This window comes from Mustelus asterias, chromosome 8 (genome assembly GCF_964213995.1).
Source record: "Mustelus asterias chromosome 8, sMusAst1.hap1.1, whole genome shotgun sequence".
NCBI lineage: Eukaryota > Metazoa > Chordata > Chondrichthyes > Carcharhiniformes > Triakidae > Mustelus > Mustelus asterias.
In genome coordinates, this window is record NC_135808.1 from 58,151,825 (window position 1) to 58,174,103 (window position 22,279).

A 22,279-nucleotide genomic window follows, 5' to 3' on the forward strand; every position below is an offset into this window, starting at 1 on the left:
AATGCAGGAAATTCGAGCTGTCAGTACAGTCAGGGTGTTTTCTATGGGGGCTCAGAGTGAGCATTCCGCCACCTTTGAGAAAACAAGTATTAAAGAATAAGGGCCATTGCAGAATCATACGCAAAAAGGAAATAGCAAAACGTTCTTTCTGGTGGCCTGGATTGGATACGGAGATAATAGAGAAGGCTAGAATATGGACGGCACAGTTACACATTGGATAGCACTGCTGCCTCACAGCGCCATGCACCAGGGTACGATTCCAGCCTTGGGTGACTGTCTGTGTGAAGTTTGCAAGTCCTCCCTATGTCTGCGTGGGTTTCCTCCGGGTGCTCCAGTTTCCTCCCACAGTCCAATGATGTGCAGGTTGGGTGGATTGGCCATGCCAAATTGCTCCTTAGTGTCCCAAGATGTGTCGGTTGGAGAGATTAGCAGGGTAAATGCGAGACTGAGAGCGGAGCCGGGGAGATAGAGAGAGAGAGAGAGAGAGCGAGACTGAGAGTGGATGGAAGAGCGACAGTGAGCTTGGAGCTGGAGTGATAAAAAGAGAGTGCGGCTGAGAATGGATAAAAGGGCGCCATTGGTGAGCAGTCACTGAGGAGCATCTGGGAAAACTCAGTTGGTCACCATAAGCATGGAAGGGATTGCAGAACACTGGAGGGAGAGCAGTCTACATCCACCAGTTCAGAAAGTGACATGGGACCAACCAAAGCAACTGATTGGTGAGTAAGTCCTGCTAGAGTAATTCATTGCTTAATACTGAGGTACGGACTAAAAAAATATAGTACTGTACAATTATAATGAAAGTGTTTGGTAAGAAATAAGGTTCTCAACTAACCTAAATAAAGCCCCTAGCGAAGGTTTTTTTTAAAGGGAGTAACTAACTTAATCGTGGTAGGAGATCTCAGACCCGTGACATGCTCCTCATGCACAATGTGGGAAATGATGAACATGTGTGCAGAAAACCCAAAGATGTTTTACCATCTTTAGACTGCACAAATGGTAAAAGGTTAGTTAAGGAAAAAGTGGGACCATCGGAGATGAAGAAGGGAACTTGTGTGTAGACGTGGAGTCCGTGGGAAGGGTTTTAAATATTTTGTCTCAATATTTACAAAGGAAAGGGATGATGCCAACTTAGAAGTCGAGGAGGAACAATTGAGATATTGGACAGGATAATCATAAAGAGAGACGAAGTACTTGAACGGTTGGAATTCTTGAAACTTGATAAATAACCAGGGCCAGATGGATTGTTTCTGAGACTGCTGAAGGAAGTCAGGGAGAAGACAGCAGATGCTCAGAGGATGATTTTCTAATCCTTACTAGATACAGGGGACAGACCAGAGGACTGGAGAAATGCAAATGTAGTTCCATTGTTTAAAAAGGAATCAAAGGAAATGCCAAACAATTATAGGCTAGTTAGTCTTACATCGATGGTGGGAAAATTTGTAGAATCAATCCCGAGATATAGGATTAATTGTCATGTAGAAAGGCATGGACCAGTCATGGATGGTCAGCATGGATTTGTTAAAGGAAGGTCTTGCTTCACAAACTTGACTGAATTATTTTTGAGGAAGTGACAGAAAGGATTGGTGAAGGTAGTGCAGTGTTGTTACATGGCTTTCAGCAAGGTGTTTGACAAGGTCCCACTTGGCAGATTGGTCAAAGAAGTAGAAGTCCATGGGATACAGGGTGATGTGGCAAATTGAATCAAATGGTTTCGTAACAGGAAACAAAGGGTAATGGTCAATGGATGCCCTTGCGAATGGAAAGTTGCTTCAAGTGGTGTTCCACAAGGTGTGGTGTTCTGTTCCTCAGGGATCAGTGTTGGGACCCTTACTGTTTGTGTTCTATATTAACAATTTGGATGCGAACATGGGGGGCACAATTGGGAAATTTGCAGATGACACAAAGATTGGCTGAGTAGTGCAAAATGTAGAGGATAGCTAGAATCTACAAAATGATATTGATGGGTTTGTGGAATGGGTGATAAAGTGGCATGTGGATTTTTACATAGAGAAGTGTGAGGTAATGCATTTAAGGAGGTAAAACAGTTATAGGAAATACACAATAAATGGGAATATACCCAAAAGAGTAGCTGAAGTGAGAGATCTTGGCGTGTGAGAACACAGGTTGCTAAAGGCACAATAAAGAAGGCATATGGAATGCTCTCCTTCATTGGGAGAGGTATAAAATATCAAAGTAAGGGTATAATAATGTTGGAATTGTATAAAACACTGGTGAGGCCAGAACTGAAGTATTGTGTGCAATTCTGTTCACCATATTACAGGAAAGACTTAATTGATCTGGAGAGAGTGCAGAGGAAGTTTACACGAACATTGCCAGAACTTGAAAAATGTAGCTGTGAGGAAAGATTGGATAGGTTGGGGTTATTTTCCTTGGAGCAAAGAAGGCTGAGGGGAGACTTGATCAAGGTGAACAAAATTGAAGGGAAGAGATAGAGTTGACATGATAAAATTGTTTCCCTTGGTGGAGAATTCTACAACTAGTGGACATAGATTCATGATAAGTGGCAGTAAGTGTAGAGGGGACATGAAGATTTTTTTATGCAAAGGATGGTGGGTGTCTGGAATTCGCTGCCCGAGTTGGTGATGGAGGCAGAGACCCTATCTGGATCTGCACCTTAAATGCTGTAAGCTACAAGGCTATGGGCCAGGTGCAGGAAGATGAGTTTAGAAAGGCACCTGGGTGTCTTCAGGCTGGCATACACAGCATGGGCTGAATGGCTTTCTTTTTTGCTGTAACTTTTCTATGTTTCTAGAGGTTCGCCGGCAACCGTTTTGAGAATAATAACCTCCAGACTATCTGACTTATTAAAAGTGACTGACGTATTGATTATTTTTCATGTTGAACTTGTTTTGAACCTGTTGGAGTTGTTCATTTTAAGAGGGGCAGGAAATGTTATGTATTTGTATTTATTCCTTTTTGGCTCACTGGAGTTCTGCTGTTTTAATGTATGCACCGGAAATGGTGTCTAAGGTCACTCGTGTGGGAAACAGGCAGAGAGGAAGCAGCCATGTAAGAGAACACACACCTATAACTAAACTTCCATTGTTTTTAACCCTCCATGCTCCCTAGTTTTGTTGTCCAATATACAACACTCCCTAGTTCTAGATTCCCCTATGAGGGGAAGCATCGTCTCAGCATCTACCCTGACAAGCCTACTCAGAGCCTTCTAGGAACGTAGGAGCAGAAGTAGACCCTTCAGCTCTTCAAGCCGACTCTGCCAATCAATACTACCATGGCTGATCTGGTTATGTCTCAATTCCACTTTCCTGTCTGCCCCCCCCCCCCCCCCCCCCCCAGCCATAACCCTTGACACTCTTGTCTATCAAAAATCTGTCTACCTCTGCTTGAATAAATTCAATGGACAGCCTCCACTGCTTTCTGGGGAAGAGAAATCCACATACTAACCACCCCTGATAGAAAATAAATTCTCCTCATCTCCCTTTTAGATGGCTGATCCCTTAACTATGTCCCCTAGGTATAGTCTCCCCCAGCATCCACCCTATCAAATCCCCTTGGGATCTTATATGTTTCAGTGAGATCACCCTTCATTCTTCTAAGCTCCAATGTGTATAGACCCCACTTATTCAACCTTTCTTCGAAAGGTAAGTCCCTCATCCCAGGAATGCATCGAATGAACCTTCGCCGAACTGCTTCAAATGCAATAATATATTCTTTTCAAGTGAAGAGACCAAAAGTACTCCAGATGAGGTTTTATCAATGTGCTGTACAGCTGTACCAAAAGTTTCCTTATTTTATATTCCCCTTGGAATTATCACTGACATTCTAGATGTTAGGCTAACTGACCTGTAGTTTCCTGTTTTCTGTCTCCCTCCTTTCTTGAATAAAGTTCCTCCCTCCCATTCATCTCTTGATTTTCCAGCATCTTTAAGAAGTTTTCTAAGTCTTCTACAGTGAGGACACAGAATACCTGTCCGAAAACTCCGCCATCTCCTTGCTTTCTATTAAGTTTTTTTTTAAGTTTAAAGTTTATTTAGTGTCACAAGTAAGCTTATCATAACAGTGCAATGAAGTTGCTGTGAAAATCCCCATGTCGCCTAACTCCGGCACCTGTTCAGGTACACTGAGGGAGAATTTAGCATGGCCAATGCACCTAACCAGCACGTCTTTCAGACTGTGGGAGGAAACCGGAGCACCTGGAGGAAATCCACACAGACACGGGGAGAACACATCTCCACAAACGCCACACTGTTTCCCAGAGTCAATTCCCCAGAGTCATTCTCTAGAGGATCAACACTAATTTTTGTTACTCTCTTCCTGTTTTAATTCCTATAGGAAGTCTTAGTATCAGTTTTCATATTACTAGCTAGTTTTCTCCTGTAAAACATTCTTCCTCTTCAATTCTTTTTAGTCAGTCTTTGCTGGTTCTTAAAATCAGACTGATTTTTTGACCTAATAATCCTTACAGATTTGTTTAGTAATTCTTTCATTTTTCAACTTTCCTATTTAGCATGGATGATGCATCCTTCTTAAGGAGAATTATTTTAACTGGGATAAATTTTTGCTGAGAGTTATGAAATATCTCCTTAAAAGTCAGCCACTGCAAAATCTAGCTTTAGCCAGCTCTGATTATATGCCCTTATAATTACCTTTATTCAGGTTTGTCTTAGGCTCAAACTTCTCCCCTTGGGACTGAATATGAAATTCTATCATGTTATGACTGGTGTCACCTAAAGGCTCCTTTACCATGATGTTATTGATCAATTCTGTCTCTTTGCATATTATCAGATCGAGAATTGCTCCCCAGTTGGCTCCAGTACATACTCTAACAAATTGTCCCATATATGGTTTAATAAATTCAACTATTATTCTTCTAAACTGTAATGAGCATCGGCTGAATTTGCTAAATCTTTCCTCCTAGAACAATCTTTCATCCCAGGAATCAGCCCCATGAATTTTCTCTGAACTGCCTCCCATACAAGTATATCCCTCCACAAATAAGGAGACCAAAACTGTACACTATACTCCAGGTGCAGCCTCACCAATGTTCTATACAGCTGTAACAAAACTTATCTGCTTTTATGTTCCATTCCTCTTACAATAAAGGCCAGCATTCCATCTGCCTTCATAATTACTTGCTGTACTTGCTAACTTCTCTTATTTCATGTACAAAGACACCCAGATCCCTCCGTACCATTCTGTAGTCTCTCCATTTAAATAATATTCTGTTTTCATTTTCTTCCTACCTCACATTTTCTCATTATACTCCATCTTCCAAATTTTGCCAACTTAGTTATGCTATCTATATCCCTTTTCAGATGCTCCATGTCCTCCTCATAACCTGCTTTCCGACCAGCTGTTGTATTGCCAGAAAATTTAGCAGTAAGACATTTGATCCATTCATCCAAGTCATTAATGTAGATCGTAAATAGTTGAAACCCCAGCACTGATCCCTGTGGCACTCCACTAGTTTGCAGTTTGCCAACCTGAAAATGATTTATCTCAACTTTCTGTTAGTTAGCCAATTCTCTCTCCATGCTAATATATTACCCCGAGTACCATGAGCTCTTATCTTGTTCAGTAACTCTTTATGTGATACCATATCGAAATGTATTTGGCGATCCAAATTCAGTACATCTATTTGTTTATCCACCCTGCTCGTTACGTCCTTAAAGATATCGAAGAAGTATGTTGAACAAGATTTCCCTTTCGATATGGATCTATTGTGATTTTCGAAATGCCCTGCGCTTATTTCCTTAATAATGGATTCCGGTATTTTCCCAATGACAGGTATTTAGCTAATTAGTCCATAGTTTTAGATAAGAGATAGGTGGAGGTTTGTGTGAAGCGCAAACATTATCATGGACCTCTTGGACCAAATGATTAGCCTCTATGCTATGAGATGTTATGTAATACTTCCAAAACAAAATGTTTGAGATGTTAAGTGGTGTCCTTTTATTATATGTAGACCTTTGAGCATAACTCTGCATTACTAGCTAGATAATATTTCATGTTGATCTAACAGGAGTAAGTGGTAAATGTTTTAGTCATTTGGGGTTCCAGCCTATCTTTAGATGGAGTAGGCTTTAAATAAACTGCAAGCTGATCAGACTGGGACTGCTGTGGTCCGCTCTGTGGTCTCCAACCTTCAACACAATCATTACAAAACTACCTCTGCCTAGGAGGCCATGGTTTGACATTTTCTTTCTGCCTTTTCACTATTTTTATTTACAGGAACACATTTGAAATATGTCTCATAGAATCCCTACAGTGCAGAAGGAGGCCATTTGGTCCATCAAGCCTGTACCGACCGCAATCACACCCAGGCCCCATTCCTGTAACACCACACATTTACCCTGCTAATCCCCCTGACACGAGGGTCAATTTAGCATGGCCAATCAACCTAACCTGCACATCTTTGGATTCAGTATTCAATATTTAATGTTCAGCACTTAGAAATGAGCTAAGGCATATCTTGCCCACTTCCCTGCCCTCTTCAAAGTTCAAACCCTGTTTGTTTTTGTGCTCTTTGCTAACTGGAGGTGAAATGTGTTAGGGAGTGTTATGGTGGAATTAAAGTGATGGACACAAAATGGTTACCTGGCACTCAAAATGGTTACCTGGGAAGGGACATTAAAAGGCAATGGCTTTTAGCACAGACAGTTACACAAAAAGTTAAAACCTGCAGTATCTGAATTGCTGCAGGAAGCTGGTCAGAGCTTGAGGCACTTTAGATAAGAGCAGACCCAGAACAATGAGTCTGATAATAAGGTCAGCCACAGATGGGGACATAAATACATAAATGTAACAAGATCAGCCACTGAATGTATAGATCGAAACCAGTCATTGATAGTGGACATAACTGCATAAATGTATCCATTCTACGTACAATGATATGTTAACTGTCCATGTCCGTACCCGTCTGCTTGTAACGATGTGTTAACTATCGATGTCCGTATCTGTCTACTCAACTTGTAGCAATGTGTTAACGGCTAATGTCCGTACTGCCTATTATCTAAAAGGTATAAAAATGATCAACTACCATTGTGTAGTTGAGAAGGTCGCTACCAAGTACTGCGGAGTACCAGTGCTTTCTCCCAAAGCTTTGACCGAAATAAAACTGTATTATTGGAACCTCCAAGTCTGACTCCGAAGTGGTAAATGTCCCACAACAATTGGCGTAGTTGGCAAGGATCTCATTGCTGGTAAGTTCGATCGATTGGCCACGATCGGAAAGCTGGGGTAGAGATCACTGAACCTGTGGGAGTCAGACAAGGTCAAGAATACAGTTTAAAAGGGGTTAAAAATTAAGGGGTATCTATAGTGATAAGTATTGATTGTATATGGTATAGTGATAAGTACTAACTGCTGATAGTGATAAGTAACAGTTATTTGTGCTGACCGACTAGAGGACAAGGAAGTGACTGTCTCAAACGCGCAGCCTTAGACCGGTTGTTAAGAGGGGAAATCGCCCATGTGAAGGTCAGGACCCTGAAGTGGGCGTAGAGGCACCAAGGGCACTTAGGATTGTGAAGCACAAGTGGCGAAGGTCGGTTAACATCAAACTCTGTAGTGGTGAACAAACACAGAGTTGCCACCTGTTTGCATGAAAGTTTGTAAAGTTGGGTGCTGGACTGTCAATGTTGTAAAGTGGTGCGGAAAAGGAGCTGATCCACTCTGACCTAGAGCCGGACTCCGGTGGAGAATCACATTGCCGAGGCGGTAATAGTGGAGCCGTGAGTATAAATTGAAACCCTGAGATGGTAGTGAAACATGATGCTAGAGTAGTAATAGTGGCCGGGGGTAGTGAAGTCCCTACGGTAGAGAGCACACTTTACTAGGGAGTAATCGTGGCCTTACGGTGCCTAAAACATGTTGCCAAGGAGGCAACAGTGACCGGGGGTAGTGAAGTCTGCGAGATGGCAGATAAAGAAGTTAAGAGAGGACCTGCAGGATCTCTCATTGAAGTGTACATGACAGACAGACGAGCGTTAATAAAGAGGATGCAAAGGGATGGCTGGGATGCTTCTCAGACTTTAGAACAGCAGAGAAAGTGGATAGATGGGGAAAAGAGAAACAAGACAAAGATGACGGGTATTATTAGTACATCAGTTAGCTGGACTAATTGAGCAAGTAGTTGCCTCTACTAAAAATTGGAGTGAAGATAAAAAGATTAGAGAGTTAGAATCCAGAGTAAGGGAACTGGAGAAACGAAACCAAGTGTTAGAAGAGAATCAATGGAGAGGGGAAACTGTTCCTCTACCTCCTTATGAGTCCACACGACAGGGACCAACCGCTCCTTCAGAGGAGTGGGAAGCGCGAGAACACTACTTAGCACCAGTAACCCGAGGGGGAACAGATGCGCAGCCAAAAGTGAATTATAAACCATTCACCCCAGGTGAGAGGCAGCAGATAATGGCTTCCCTGGGTAAATTAAAACCTAGAAGCGCAAACACTAAATTCTGGGAAGAATTAGATACAATATGGGTAGGACACCAATTACACCTGAGAGACGTACACCAGCTGGTCAGGGCAACCTGTCCAGCGGATAAGTGGAGGCAGGTAGCAGGTGGACCCGCCGCTCCTCCAGCACAGGATTATAGTGGGGGACGTTGGACACACGTAGTCGCCCTAACAGCAGAGATAGATGCCCAACAGGCACCCTTCACCCAGTTTAAGACAGAAATTCAGAGAGTGTTAGGGAATGCTCGTACTCACTGGATCAGAATTACTACAACCAAGCAGCTAAAGGGGGAAGGAGCTTCTGAGTACGGGGAACGGTTGTTCCAAGTATATCAGGACTGCTCAGGGCAAGGAAACCCAGGTCGTGGGGATCGAGCGTTCATCCAGGCTTTCAAGGATGGGCTCTCTACTGCTCACCAAACCATCCTAAAAATGGGAGTGATTATGTCCCAAGATTACGATGAATTGGTAGATGGGCTAGTGGCGTACCGGGAGGCGGAGAGGAGAAATCCCAGACAAGAGCAAGGCGAGAAAGAGTAGCCGCTTACAGTAACGGGAACGGGACTAAGTCCAAACTGACTTGCCACAATTGTGGCCGACAAGGGCACCTTGCGAGGCATTGCGGGGTCCCAAGGAAAGGGAACAGATTTGGGAGCAGTGGGAAACATTGCAGCCACTGTAATAAACATGGACACACAGAAGCAGTGTGTTGGAATAAACATGGGAGACCCCTGACCCGATCCATGACCACAGCGGAATCGGAGGAACCAAGGAACCTCCGAGATCAGCAAGATTGACGGTCTGCAGCCCCCATTCATAAGGGTAAGGAGGGAAGAATTTATGTGTCTGCACTAGTAGAGGGCAGACAATGTGAGATGCTGGTGGATACAGGAGCATCCATATCTGTCACCAACCTACCCTTACCCACTACAAGTAGAATGATTTACCTAACCGGGATAGGAGGGAACAAAACACCCGCCTACCTGAGCGAGACCACGTTAGTAGAAATAAATAATTTGTATATACCGATGAGGTTTTATGTGTGTAAAAATAACGAGGGTACAATAATGGGAAATTATTTTATGAGATTTTGATAGACTGTGGAAAGGGAGAATTAATCTGGCCAAGACAGGACGGTCGGAAAACTAGAATAGGGAAACTCAAGTCACCTCAAAACTATTAAGGTGGCCACAGCCACCACCAGAAATTGGGAATTAGAGACAGGAGGGTTCGGAGCCATCTGTACCTCCGTCCCCGGAGTATGGGCTAAAACAAAATTAGATACCGGCTTAACTAAAACGGACCCAATAAAGGTACGTGGACCGGAGCACAAGCCCCACCGACAATACCCAATAAAACCAGAGGCAGAGAAAGCTGTAGTGGAGATAGTTAAAGGGTTAGTGGAAAGAGGGATTCTGAGAGAAACCACAAGCACCACTAACTCCCCAACCTGGCCGGTGAGTAAACCTGACGGAAGCCAAAGGCTCACGATAGATTACACCGGACTCAATGAAGTCACGTCCAAGTTGCACCCCATTGTAGCAAGCCTCTCGCCAATCCTGAATGGACAGTCAAAGGAGCACAAAATATTCACAGTGTTGGATATAGCCAACGGATTCTGGTCCCTACCCTTGGATCCCGAATCCCAAGACAAATTTGCCTTTACAGTGGGAAACAAACAGTACACTTGTACTCGCCTACTGCAGGGATTCCACAACAGCCCCGCTATCTTCCATCAAGTGAGTGACATCCTGAACAGGGTAGAACTGCCACAGGGTAGCACAATCCTACAGTATGTAGATGATATCTTAATAGCTTCAGAATCCAAGTCAGGACATCAAGAAGCACCAGATCTAGTATTAAACAAACTAACAACCGCAGGGTTAAAGGTGAGCCCCAAAAAGGCACAAATCGGGAAAGCACAAGTCCTGGACCTAGGACACCTTATATCCCAAGGGCTTAAAGAAATGCCAACAGACCGAAAGAAGGCAGTACAACAAATGCTGCGACCCGTCACCGTAAGAGGGGTCAGAAAGGTACTCGGACTATTCAACTATAGCCGGAGTTTCATCCCAGGATTCGCAAAATTGGCAGAACCCATACAAAGACTAGTCAAAGGGGGAAAACCAGCTTTAGATCCCGTAGAATGGGGACCCGACCAGGAAGAGGCTTACAACAAACTAAAAACAGAACTGATATCAGCCCCTGAACTAGGATTACCAGATTCTAATAAGGACTTCCACATCCATTGTAGTAATGAGGGAGGGTTCTATTCCGCAGTGGTAACGCAGGACCTTGGCGACAAAAGGAGACAGTAAGAGTTTTAACAACACCAGGTTAAAGTCCAACAGGTTTATTTGGTAGCAAATACCATTAGCTTTCGGAGCGCTGCTCCTTCGTCAGATGGAGTACATTTCCACTACATCTGACAAAGGAGCAGCGCTCCGAAAGCTAATGGTATTTGCTACCAAATAAACCTGTTGGACTTTAACCTGGTGTTGTTAAAACTCTTACTGTGTTCACCCCAGTCCAACGCCGGCATCTCCACATCATGACAAAAGGAGACCCATAGGTTATTATTCAACCACAGAAGGGCCGGTAGTCACCGGACTGCCAAGGTGCACAGCCGCCTGGGCCATAAAGGTTAGCGAGCCAATAATAATGACAGGTCATATAATCCTTCACACCAAACACACCTTGGTGGAAATGTTGAACACAGGAAAGCTGAGGTCCGTCGCAAACATGAGAAGGGCTAAATGGGAAGCGGTCCTCCTACCTCCAAGCAAATCCATAATAATAAGGGACACAGGAAATAACCTGAAGGGATTTTAGACACAGGAGAGCCACACAATTGTGGGGATATAGATATGGACGTCGAAGAGGGTAGGATAAAGGATGTACCTTTAACAACAGCTGAGGAGACCCTTTTTGTAGATGGCTCATGCAAATATGTGGAAGGATCACCTCGGGCAGGGTGGGCAGTAGTAAATGACAAACTAGAGACAGTAAGGTCAGAAAGGATTGACTGAGGTCTATCCGCGCAAGTGGCAGAACTAGTGGCACTCACACAGACACTAGAGTTATCTGAAGGCAAAATGGTAAACATATATACAGATAGTCGGTACGCGTTCGGGGTAATACATGACTATATGACAGAATGGGGTAGAAGGGGGTTCATAACCACGGGAGGAACTCCTATTAAACACCAACAAAGAATTGAGGCATTGTTAAAAGCTAGTGAGAAACCTCGAGAAGCCGCAGTCATCAAAATTAAAGCGCACCAGAAAGAACCAGGAAGAGATAATCTGGACTGGTTAAATTTCAAAGGGAACCAAGCCGCAGATAGAGCAGCACAGTTAGCCTTAGAACAGGAGACAGTTGGCAAGCTGCCAATAGCAGTAGCAGAACAGACAGGAGACAAAATAGATATTCGGGACTTACATGAGGATACCTCGAAAGATGAAAAGGAGAAGTGGGAAGCACAGGAAGCGAGCAGAGGGGCTGATAACATTTGGAGACGAGAAGATAAGTTAATAGCACCATAGTGCATACAAAACACCCAATTGGAACTACGCCATGGACTCTCACATGTGGGTAGAGAGGCCATGATAACTAGTATAGGAAAGGAATGGTGGTGGAAAGGAATGGGAAGGGACATAGCCCAACACTGTCACCGATGCATGACATGCGCGCAACATAACCCTGGTCGACCCATAAAAATTAAGATGGGACACCAGCCCCGACCAAAGGGACCCTGGGAACATCTGCAAATAGATTTCACAGGGCCACTACCACAATCACATGGCAAATATAAAATAGTATAGAATATAAAAGCAGAGATGTCTTGCTGCATCTGTACAGGGCATTGGTGAGGCCGCAGCTGGAATACTGTGTGCAGTATTGGTCCCCTTATTTGCGGAAGGATATATTGGCCTTGGAGGGAGTGCAGAGAAGGTTCACCAGGTTGATACCAGAGATGAGGGGTGTTGATTATGAGGAGAGACTGAGCAGATTGGGTTTGTATTCGTTGGAATTTAGAAGGCTGAGGGGGGATCTTATAGAGACCTATAAGATAATGAAGGGGTTGGATAGGGTAGAGATGGAGAGATTCTTTCCACTTAGAAAGGAAACTAGAACTAGAGGGCACAGCCTCAAAATAAAGGGGGGTCAGTTTAGGACAGAGTTGAGGAGGAACTTCTTCTCTCAGAGGGTGGTGAATCTCTGGAATTCTCTGCCCACTGAAGTGGTGGAGGCTACCTCGTTGAATATGTTTAAATCACGGATAGATGGATTCCTGATCGGTAAGGGAATAGGGGTTATGGGGATCAGGCGGGTAAGTGGAACTGATCCACTTCAGATCAGCCATGATCTTATTGAATGGCGGGGCAGGCTCGAGGGGCTAGATGGCCTACTCCTGCTCCTATTTCTTATGTTCTTATGTTCTTTAAACCTATTGTCTGGTTATTATAGACCAGTTCACCAGGTGGGTAGAAGCATTCCCTACTACAAATTGTACTGCTACCACGGTGGCTAGAATACTGGCAGAAGAGGTAATCCCTAGATGGGGAGTACCCTTACAAATCGATTTGGACCAAGGGACGCATTTCACTGGAAAGATGGTAAAAACAATATGCCAATTGATGGGGATAAAACAAAAATTCCACATCCCTTACCACCCAGAGTTCTGGAATGGTGGAAGGTATGAATAGAACACTTAAGAATGCACTGGCTAAAGCCATGCAAACATCGGGAAAAATGTGGACGGACGTATTGCCCACTATATTAATGAGGCTAAGAGCCACCACAAACCGGACAACCGGATTAACCCCTTATGAACTGATGGCAGGACGGGCGATGCAATTACCAGAAAGCATCATAACAGGTGGGACCGATGTAGGTCCACTAAAAGATAAAATCAGAAGATATGTTTTGGAACTAAGCGCCCAACTAAAAGCAATGCGCAAATTGGTAAAAGATAATCAAGAAAAAAAGAGACGCACAGAGAGAGCTTGAAATGCTCCCTGACGTCCCAACAGCGGGAAGTCGCGTCCTAGTGAAAACACTACCTGACAAACCAGGGTTTGCACCAAAATGGAATGGGCCATATGAAGTTATAATTAGTGGAGACATCTGTGCCTGTCTAGACATAAGAGGGAAAGGTATATGGAAACATTGGACCCAGCTGAAATTACACAAAGGAATGAATGAATGAATTAATTAATTAAAGTGACCAGATTGCTTTCCCCAAAACAGGTGAGGACTGCAAGCAAGAGTAACTGACGCGTTCGGGTTGACAGTATAACTTTTGAAAATTGTACAACTTACAGTATTAGGATTGATACTTGCTCGTTGCGGACATGTATGAAATCGCGTATGTAACCATATTACTTTGCGTTGTCGCGACTGTAAACTTGACTGGGCTGGAGGATAACCTATTTTACAAGGCTCATATACACTTATACGGGAATCGAACTGTATGTTACCCGTTAGCCCAATCGGTAGAAGCCCTATTTGTGGCCAACCCTGGGTGGACCGCTCATGACTTATATACAGTAGATACATCAGACGCACCCTGTAACGGACAAATAGGCAAATATAAAAGGGGTATACAGGGAAGATGTGTGGAACTTGTAAATCCCACAGATCCTGTGTGCAGGGGGCTCCAACAGGTGGGAGGAAGAGCTTGCTCGGATAATGCAAGCTATCCGCTTTGTTTTACGGGGCAGGGATGGGTCCCCAAGAATGATTCCTGTGTACAGACGCAGTGTGTCCGTCAGCACTGTCGGGTAAATAGAGGTCAGTTTACTTGCACCTGTGATGAACAGAAATGCCTGAATGTAACCGCAGGGAGGCAGCTCATTTGTGGACAGTGTAATGGGACTCATGTCAGCTCAGCCGAATGGACAGACCCACTTGATACTCACCAGGTGGTGGGATCAAACGGGGAGTCAAGTAAACCGAGCAATTGGCGGGATAAACAAACTCATAATCGGGACACTAAATGCTACTGGGCTAAGAAGGGATTTGTATTCCTCTTCAATGGTACTTACACGACAGAAACACCAACCCTCCCGATCCTTTTTGCAGTAGGAACAATAGGACCACTCACTGTTCCATGCCCTCAGATGGGGCATATCCGGAGAAAGATAGTAACCCAGGCTATCAGCAAAGAATTCTGCGCTGATTGGGAAACCCCGGGCACAATGGGATCATCACTGGGATACGGGTTTCTCGGAACCCTATCTCTGGAGTGATTAGTGCAAAAAATAGGAATCATATTTTTTGTGGACTAACAGTCCTGGGAAACAGCACTTCAAAAGCACTGGAGGCTGTCAACTAAGAAATGGCTGAATTGAGATTATATGCACAGCAGACGTGATATGCAGTGGACTACCAGTTCGCACAAGGGGGAGTATGTACAATCATAGGAAACAAATGCATAACCCATGTCACAGACGAATCCTATAACATTACCCAAGTCATTAATAACATCAGAGAACAACTTGATAACTTCAGACAGGGACCCAAGAAAGGAAGTAGCTGGCTGGAATGGCTAGTGGGGGGATCCTGGGGATCCTATTTACTGCATGGACTGATCATACTCATTTCAATTGTAATTGTCTGTTGCCTAATTGTTGGATGCCCTAATGTCTGTTGCAAAGTAATGGTGACACGAATTGTGCCAGGAGCCAGTGTAACCATCGAGGAAGAATACATGATGGGAGCCCCTGAAAACGCTGAAAGCTACGAAGAAGGAAAGAAGAAGATGGACATCTACCTGTGAAGATGCAGCTGTTGGTCTGGGGATTATTCAATAATAATCCTGACCAAAAAGGGGGAGTGTTATGGTGGAATTAAAGTGATGGACACAAAATGGTTACCTGGAAAGAGACATTAACAGGCGCTGGCTTTTGGCACAAACAGTTACACAAAAAGTTAAAACCTGCAGTATCTGAATTGCTGCAGGAAGCTGGTCAGAGCTTGAGGCACTTTAGATAAGAGCAGACCCAGAACAATGAGTCTGATAATAAGGTCAGCCACAGATGGGGACATAAATACATAAATGTAACAAGATCAGCCACTGAATGGATAGATCGAAACCAGTCATTGATAGAGGACATAACTGCATAAATGTATCCATTCTATGAACAATGATATGTTAACTGTCCATGTCCGTACCTGTCTGCTTGTAACGATGTGTTAACTATCGATGTCCGTATCTGTCTACTCAACTTGTAGCAATGTGTTAACGGCTAATGTCCGTACTGCCTATTGTCTAAAAGGTATAAAAATGATCAACTACCATTGTGTAGTTGAGAAGGTAGCTGCCAAGTACTGCGGAGTACCAGTGCTTTCTCCCAAAGCTTTGACCGAAATAAAACTGTATTATTGGAACCTCCAAGTCTGACTCCGAAGTGGTAAATTTCCCACAGCAGGGAGCACCCATAATTGTTGTGTTTAGTGATATGTGGGGTAGTCCTGAATTGTCCACCTTTCTCTTCCAATGATATAGGTGGGATTTTCCAGCCCTTTCCGCCAGTGGAATCTTCCGGTCCCACTGAAGGCAAACCGCCCTCAAACAGGTTCCCTGGCGGTGCGATGGGTGAGCCAATCAAAATGCTGCAGACATACTGCTGGCGGCCAATGGCAAGCTGTCTCCGCCATCGGAAATCACCATGGGGGGTGGGGGGAGACTGTCCATAGACATTGGGGGTGATTCTCCCCAAAAAATTCTAAGTGACGAATTTATGTGAAAACTGGAGTAAATCATGCTAGCTTTTTCAGTGGGAGTTTAGAGCAGAATCTCCCACAGTCTGTGAACTGCTGAGTGCACTAGCATAAATCCCGTTAGAAACCAATGGGGGGTTGGGGTGAGGCCTATTTCTGCTGGAGAGGCCAGCAGCATAGCGCTGAGCGGGCCACCGCGCGTGCGATGATTTGTCAGTGCTGAAATTGACGCTTGCGCAGTGGCCCCCGATTGCTGGCCAGCCCCGCTATCCCACATTGCTGGTCCTCCTTTCCGACAGCGACCTGAGCTTTTTTTCTCCTCTTGATTACGCTTGACCTCCTGGTGCCCTCCAAAGTGTCACCTCCATGGCCCCATTCCCTTGTTGTCCCACATCTTCTTGGTCCTGATCAGTGGCCCCCCAAGCATACTCGGGAGGGCCTTGACACCCTCTACCCACCCCCACCCCCCCAGCAACTCTGATCTCCCCCTCCTGACAACCTTCCCCCCCCGACCCCACCGGCCGTCCCAATTAACCCCTCCCCCTCAGCTCCCCGCAAGTGGGGAGCTATAGTAATCCCCGCTGGAGTGAAATACTCCTGACAGTGCGGGGGGAGAGGCTAACGGGCCCAAAGAATTCAGTCCCGAGCCCGCTAATGAGATTGAAATTACATAGAAATGATGGGCTGCATCTCTAATGCAGCTCCGCACCTATTTCTGGTGTGGAGCTAACGGCGCTGGAGTTCCGGGGCTGGGAGACATGCTCGGGGCTGGACGTCCGGCATTGATCATGTTAATCCAGCGCTGCCTAAATCTCCCAGCCTGTTGCGCTAAAAAAATCAGCACATCTTCTGTATCTAATAACGGTCGTATTGTATTGGCAAAAATGAAAGGAGTAAATAATATGGAAGTAATGTAGACCATAATTCTTATTGTTGTGCATATTGGTGTTGACCATGCAACATGATTCCTATTGGTGGATGTGTTCTACCATTTCAGGTTCTGTGTGCATTCCATCCTGTCTGATACCCCCCAGCGATGCAGTGGTTTTGCCCAGTAATGTAACTGCCGACACTATGGAACACCGGATGGAACCACCCAAAGTTCAGGTGAGGATTCGGAGGTGGGGGTGGGTGGGCGGGGGGGCAGTTGGGGTGGGGGGTATTAATTCTCAGAGTGGCCAGGTCACCATTTATTGCCCATCCCTAATTGCCCTGAGAAGAAGGTGGTGGGTTTCTTTCTTCGAATCACTTTCAGAGTTGAACTGTTGGTGTAGGGTTGGTGTCACATATAAGCCTTGCCAGGTAAGAGTGGTAAGTCATCAGTGAACCACTTAGACAAGAATCTGTTGGCTTTCTCTGTTGACCCCTTTCCAATATTTCATCTGATTCCAAGGATGCTAACATTGTCTGCCCTCAAATATTTTTCTCATATTTCTTGGGTGCAGGTGGGGGTGAGAGAAAAAGTTGGTATTGCTGCACTTGGTATTTTTCAATCTGTTACCTCGAACCCACTGTCTTTCTCTGCTAGGTCTGCAATTTTGCTATCCAGCTTAGTGAAGTTTGTTTCTTATACTGAAAAGTCTTTCCCAGTCCTCTGGAAACCATTCCGAGTCTCCAGTGACATCCAGAGCGACAGCGAGCAGAGCTTCTTTTCTCCTCTTGATTATGCTTGACCTCCTGGTACCCTCCAAAGTGTCACCTCCATGGCCCCATTCCCTTGTTGTCCCACATCTTCTTGGCCCAGTTAAGTCAGTGTGACACCGAGGTTTTCTCCGTCTGTGCCCAAACAGCCTTTGGCGAGCATGGAGATCAACTTCCATTTGAATGTTGAGAGAACTGAACAACCACCATTCATTTCAAGGATAATGCTGTATTAATCCAGTCAGGCATGTGAAATGTGGTGCTGCATGATTGGAATCATCGCGAACTCAACAAAAAGATTATGAAAGAACTAGCATTTAGGTTACACGTTTCTCCATCTCAGAACATCTTTCCAACTTAAGGTCAGAAGTGGGGATGATCACTGATGATTGTACAAGGCTCAGTCCCAATCGCGATTCGATATTGAAGCAATTCCTGTCCAAATGCAGCAAGACCTGGCCAATATCCAGGCTTTGGCTGAAAAGTGGCAAGTTACATTTGTGCCACACAAGTGTCAGGCAATGACTATCTCCAACCAGAGATAAGTTAACCATCTCCCCATGATATTCAATGACTTTACCATCACTGAATCCCCCACCATCAACATCCTGGGGATTACCATTGACCCGAAACTGAACTGGACTAGCCATATAAACACTGTGGCTACCAGAGCAGGTTAGAGGCTAGGAATCCTGTAGTGATTGACTCACCAGCTGACTTCCCAAAGCCTGTCTATCATCTATAAGGCTTATCAGAGGGATGCCAACCCTTCAGGAACCTCCTGAGAGTCCCCAGGAATTGTAGATTGATCTCCAGGATGCTGCAGCAAGGAAACCCAGGAGAACAATCTCCTTAAAAAATCATGTGGTTTTTGTTAATGTCCTATGAATACTTTGGTCTATTAATCAGAGAAATATTGGAGATCATGTGACAAAGTCTCCAGGGTTGCATTCAACCAGAGTTGGCAACCATGGGCCTGTGACAAAATGATATTGGCGGCTGCATTTTTGGACTGATTGACAGCTGGTTATATAAGGCAAAGTACCTGAGTGACCGCCCTCTGTGTAACTGAATCTCTTACAGCCCAAGGTTGAGGAAATGGCTGCTTTCTGTAGCACAGTAGGGCAGTGACACTTGGAATGTGAAATCAGCACAGTATAAATTACATGAACACCAGGTTATAAATCACAGTAATAGGGGCCAACTTTGCACAAGATCTACACGGAGTTCCTGGTCCCAATTGTAGAAGTTTTTGTTCCAGGTAATGGTGTCTGTTGCATTTTCCACAGGTTCTTGTAAAAGTCAGTTGTATTGTCAATTATGCTCTGTCCATCTTGCAGCTTGTTGCATGCGACACACACACATGCTCTCACACATGCTCTCACATACACTCTCACACACTCACACTCTCTCTCACACTCACTATCCATTGCCTGCCTCGCACACTCCTGGGCTGTGAAATGTGTGCTTTTTTTATTCATTCATGGGACATGAGCATTGCTGGCTGACCAACATTTATTGCCCATCCCTAGTTGCCCTTGGAGGGCAGTTGAAAGTCAATCATATTGCTGTGGCTCTGGAGTCGCATGTAGGCCAGACCAGGTAAAGACAGCAGATTTCCTCCCCTAAAGGACATTAGTGAACCAGACGGGTTTTTCCAACAATTGACAATGGTTTCATGGTCATCAGTAGATTCTTAATTCCAGATTTTAAAAATTGAATTCAAATTCCACCATCGAACCCGGGTCCTCAGAACGTTCTGCTGATTTCCGCACATAGCCCCATTATTGCAATGGAGCTGTATGTGATAATCAGCAAAAGGTTTCCTTGTCCTTGTTCGACCTAATACTATGAGATTTCATGGGATCTGGAGTCAATGTTGAACTCTCCCAGGGCAACTCCCTCTTGTACACCACTTTGTCGCCACCTCTGATGAGTTTGTCCTGCTGGAATAGTATAGCCTCAGGAATGGTGATGGAGGAGTGTGGGGCATCAGCTGTATAGTATGATTATGTCAGGCTGTTTCTTGACTAGTCTGTGGGACAGCTCTCCCAGTTTTGGCACAAGGTTCCAGACATTAGTAAGGGGGACTTTGCAGTGTCGACAGGGCTGTGTTTGTGTTGTCTTTTCCGGTGACTCTATCAATGCCCAGTGGTCCATCTGATTTCATTACTTTTTGACTTTCCCGCAGTGGTTTGGTACACCTAAGAGGCTTGCTAGTCCACTACAGAGGGCTGTTAAGAGTCAACCACATGCTGTGGGTCTGGAAACACACACAGGCCAGACCAGGTCAGGACTGCAGGTCTGCTTCCTGAAAGGAGCATTAGTGAGCCACATGGGTTTTCCTGACTGAAAGTTTCATGGTCATCATTACTGAGATAAGTATTTGACTTTAGATTGTGTTGATGCAGTTACTGAGTGAGGGTAGGATTGTGATATCTATCGTGGCCTCCACCAGCTTGTACTACTGTGGAGTGAGGGGGGGGGGGTGGTTTAGTCTTGAAGGATGGGCACTTGGGAATGAGATGCTAAGAACCAGTTGCATCCCTGGAACCTTATCCAAACACGATTGCAACTTCAGCAAAGGAGATAAATTACATTGTTTTTTTTAGTGGGGATATGGAGACCGAGATTTGATTCTAGTCTCTCCTGCTTGGGAATACTGGACAGTTTTTAAATCCATGTCTCGGTATCTTGCTTGATGATTCACATAACAGGACAGCTCTGGAAGCACTAAGACAGGAGCAGAATTAAAACAGGATGTCGCTGTGCATTATTGTAGTTTAACTGTTGTTAAGCTGCATTAGTGGAGGATCAGTCAGTACACACTCTGGGCTAATGTTCCAGGACTATCCTATCAGAAGTGGAGTCGTTAAACCCAAAGTCCCATCTGCCCTTTTGATGGGTTTAAACAATCGATGGGGCTGTTTTGAAGCACAGGAGAGATTCTCCCTAAGTCGTGGCCGATATTTATCCATCACTATGAGAACACTGATGTAATGGTAATATTGTACCGGACTAATAGTCCACAGACCCAGACGTATGTGCTGGGAATGTGAGTTCAAATCCCAGAACCATCAGCTGGTAGATTTTAATTCAATTAGTTAATAAATCTGGAATTAAAGTCTAGTCTCAGTAATGATGACCATGAAACTCAGATTGTCATTTAAAAAAAACCAATTTGGTTCGGAAAAGAAATCTACTGTCCTGACCTAGTCTGGCCTACATGTGACTCCAGACCCACGGCAATGTGGTTGACACTTAACTGAAATGGTCCAGGAAGCCACTCAGTTGTACCAACCCACTACAGTAAAGTCAGAAAGATGTGAAACCATATGGGCCATCTGGCATTGATCTAGTCATCTGATTTCCCCAAAGTCCATCTACAAGGCACAAGTCAGGAGTGTAATGGAATACTCCCCATTTGCTTGGATGAGTGAAGCTCCACAAACACTCAAGAAGCTTGACACTATCCAGGACAAAGCAGCCCGCTTGATTGGCACCCCATCCACCACTTGAAACATTCATTCCCTCCACCACTGACACACAGTGGCAGCAGTGTGTACCACCTACAAGATGGTACAGGAACTGACCAAGGCTCCTCAGACATAACCTTCCAAACCCATAACCACTAACATTGAGAAGGACAAGAGCAACAGATACCTGGATACACTATCACCTGGAAGTTCCCTTCTAAGCCACTCACCACCCTGACTTGGAAATATATTGCCGTTCCTTCACTGTTGCTGGGTCAAAAATCATTAACTTCCTCTTTAACAGCACTGTCCGTGCAGTCAGGGACTGCAATGGTTCAAGGAGGCAGCTCACCACCACCTTCTGTGGAACAAGTAAGAATGAGCATCAAATGCTGGCCTTGGCAGTGATGCCCACATCCCATGAATTGTCTGTTCTTCATTACATTACTAATTGTGGGAGTTAGCTGTGTGCAAGTAGGCCATTGTGTTTCTTGCATTACAATAGTGACCATACTTTAAGAAGTATTTTGTAGGCTAATAATACTTTGCGATGTTCTGAGATTCCGAAAGATGCTATATTAATGCAGTACTGCATCAAGAGAATGTAAAATCAGCTGTCCATTACCTTGTCATCGTGTATGAGGGACTGTACAAAGTTATTAAATGGGGCATCACTGGTGGCACGGTGGCATAGTGCTTAGCACAGCTGCCTCACAGTGCCAAGGACCCGAGTTCAATTCTGACCTTGGACCTCTATGTAGAGCTTGTACGTTCTCTTGTGTCTGCATGGGTTTCCTCCAGGTGCTCCGGTTGTCTCCCACAGTCCAAAGATGTGCAGGTTAGGTGGATTGGGGTTCTGTTTTCCATGCCTCTGATGTCTCTTTAACAACGTTAGGTGATTGGCCATGCTAAATTACCCCTTGGTGTCAGGGTAAGTATGTGGGGTTACAGGGATAGGACCTGAGTGGAACTGTTGTCAGTGCAGACTC

The 22,279-nt window shown here is 44.7% G+C and overlaps 1 protein-coding gene across 1 annotated transcript in view; it reads left to right on the forward strand.

Annotated features, from left to right (window-relative positions):
- Window positions 1-22,279, forward strand: part of pappa2 (pappalysin 2) — a 416,756-nt gene that overhangs the window by 314,770 nt on the left and 79,707 nt on the right. Inside the window, exon 19 of the mRNA XM_078219173.1 lies at window positions 17,171-17,280. Within this exon, the coding sequence (XP_078075299.1) occupies window positions 17,171-17,280 (110 nt within the window). The remainder of the gene's footprint in view (window positions 1-17,170; window positions 17,281-22,279) is intronic.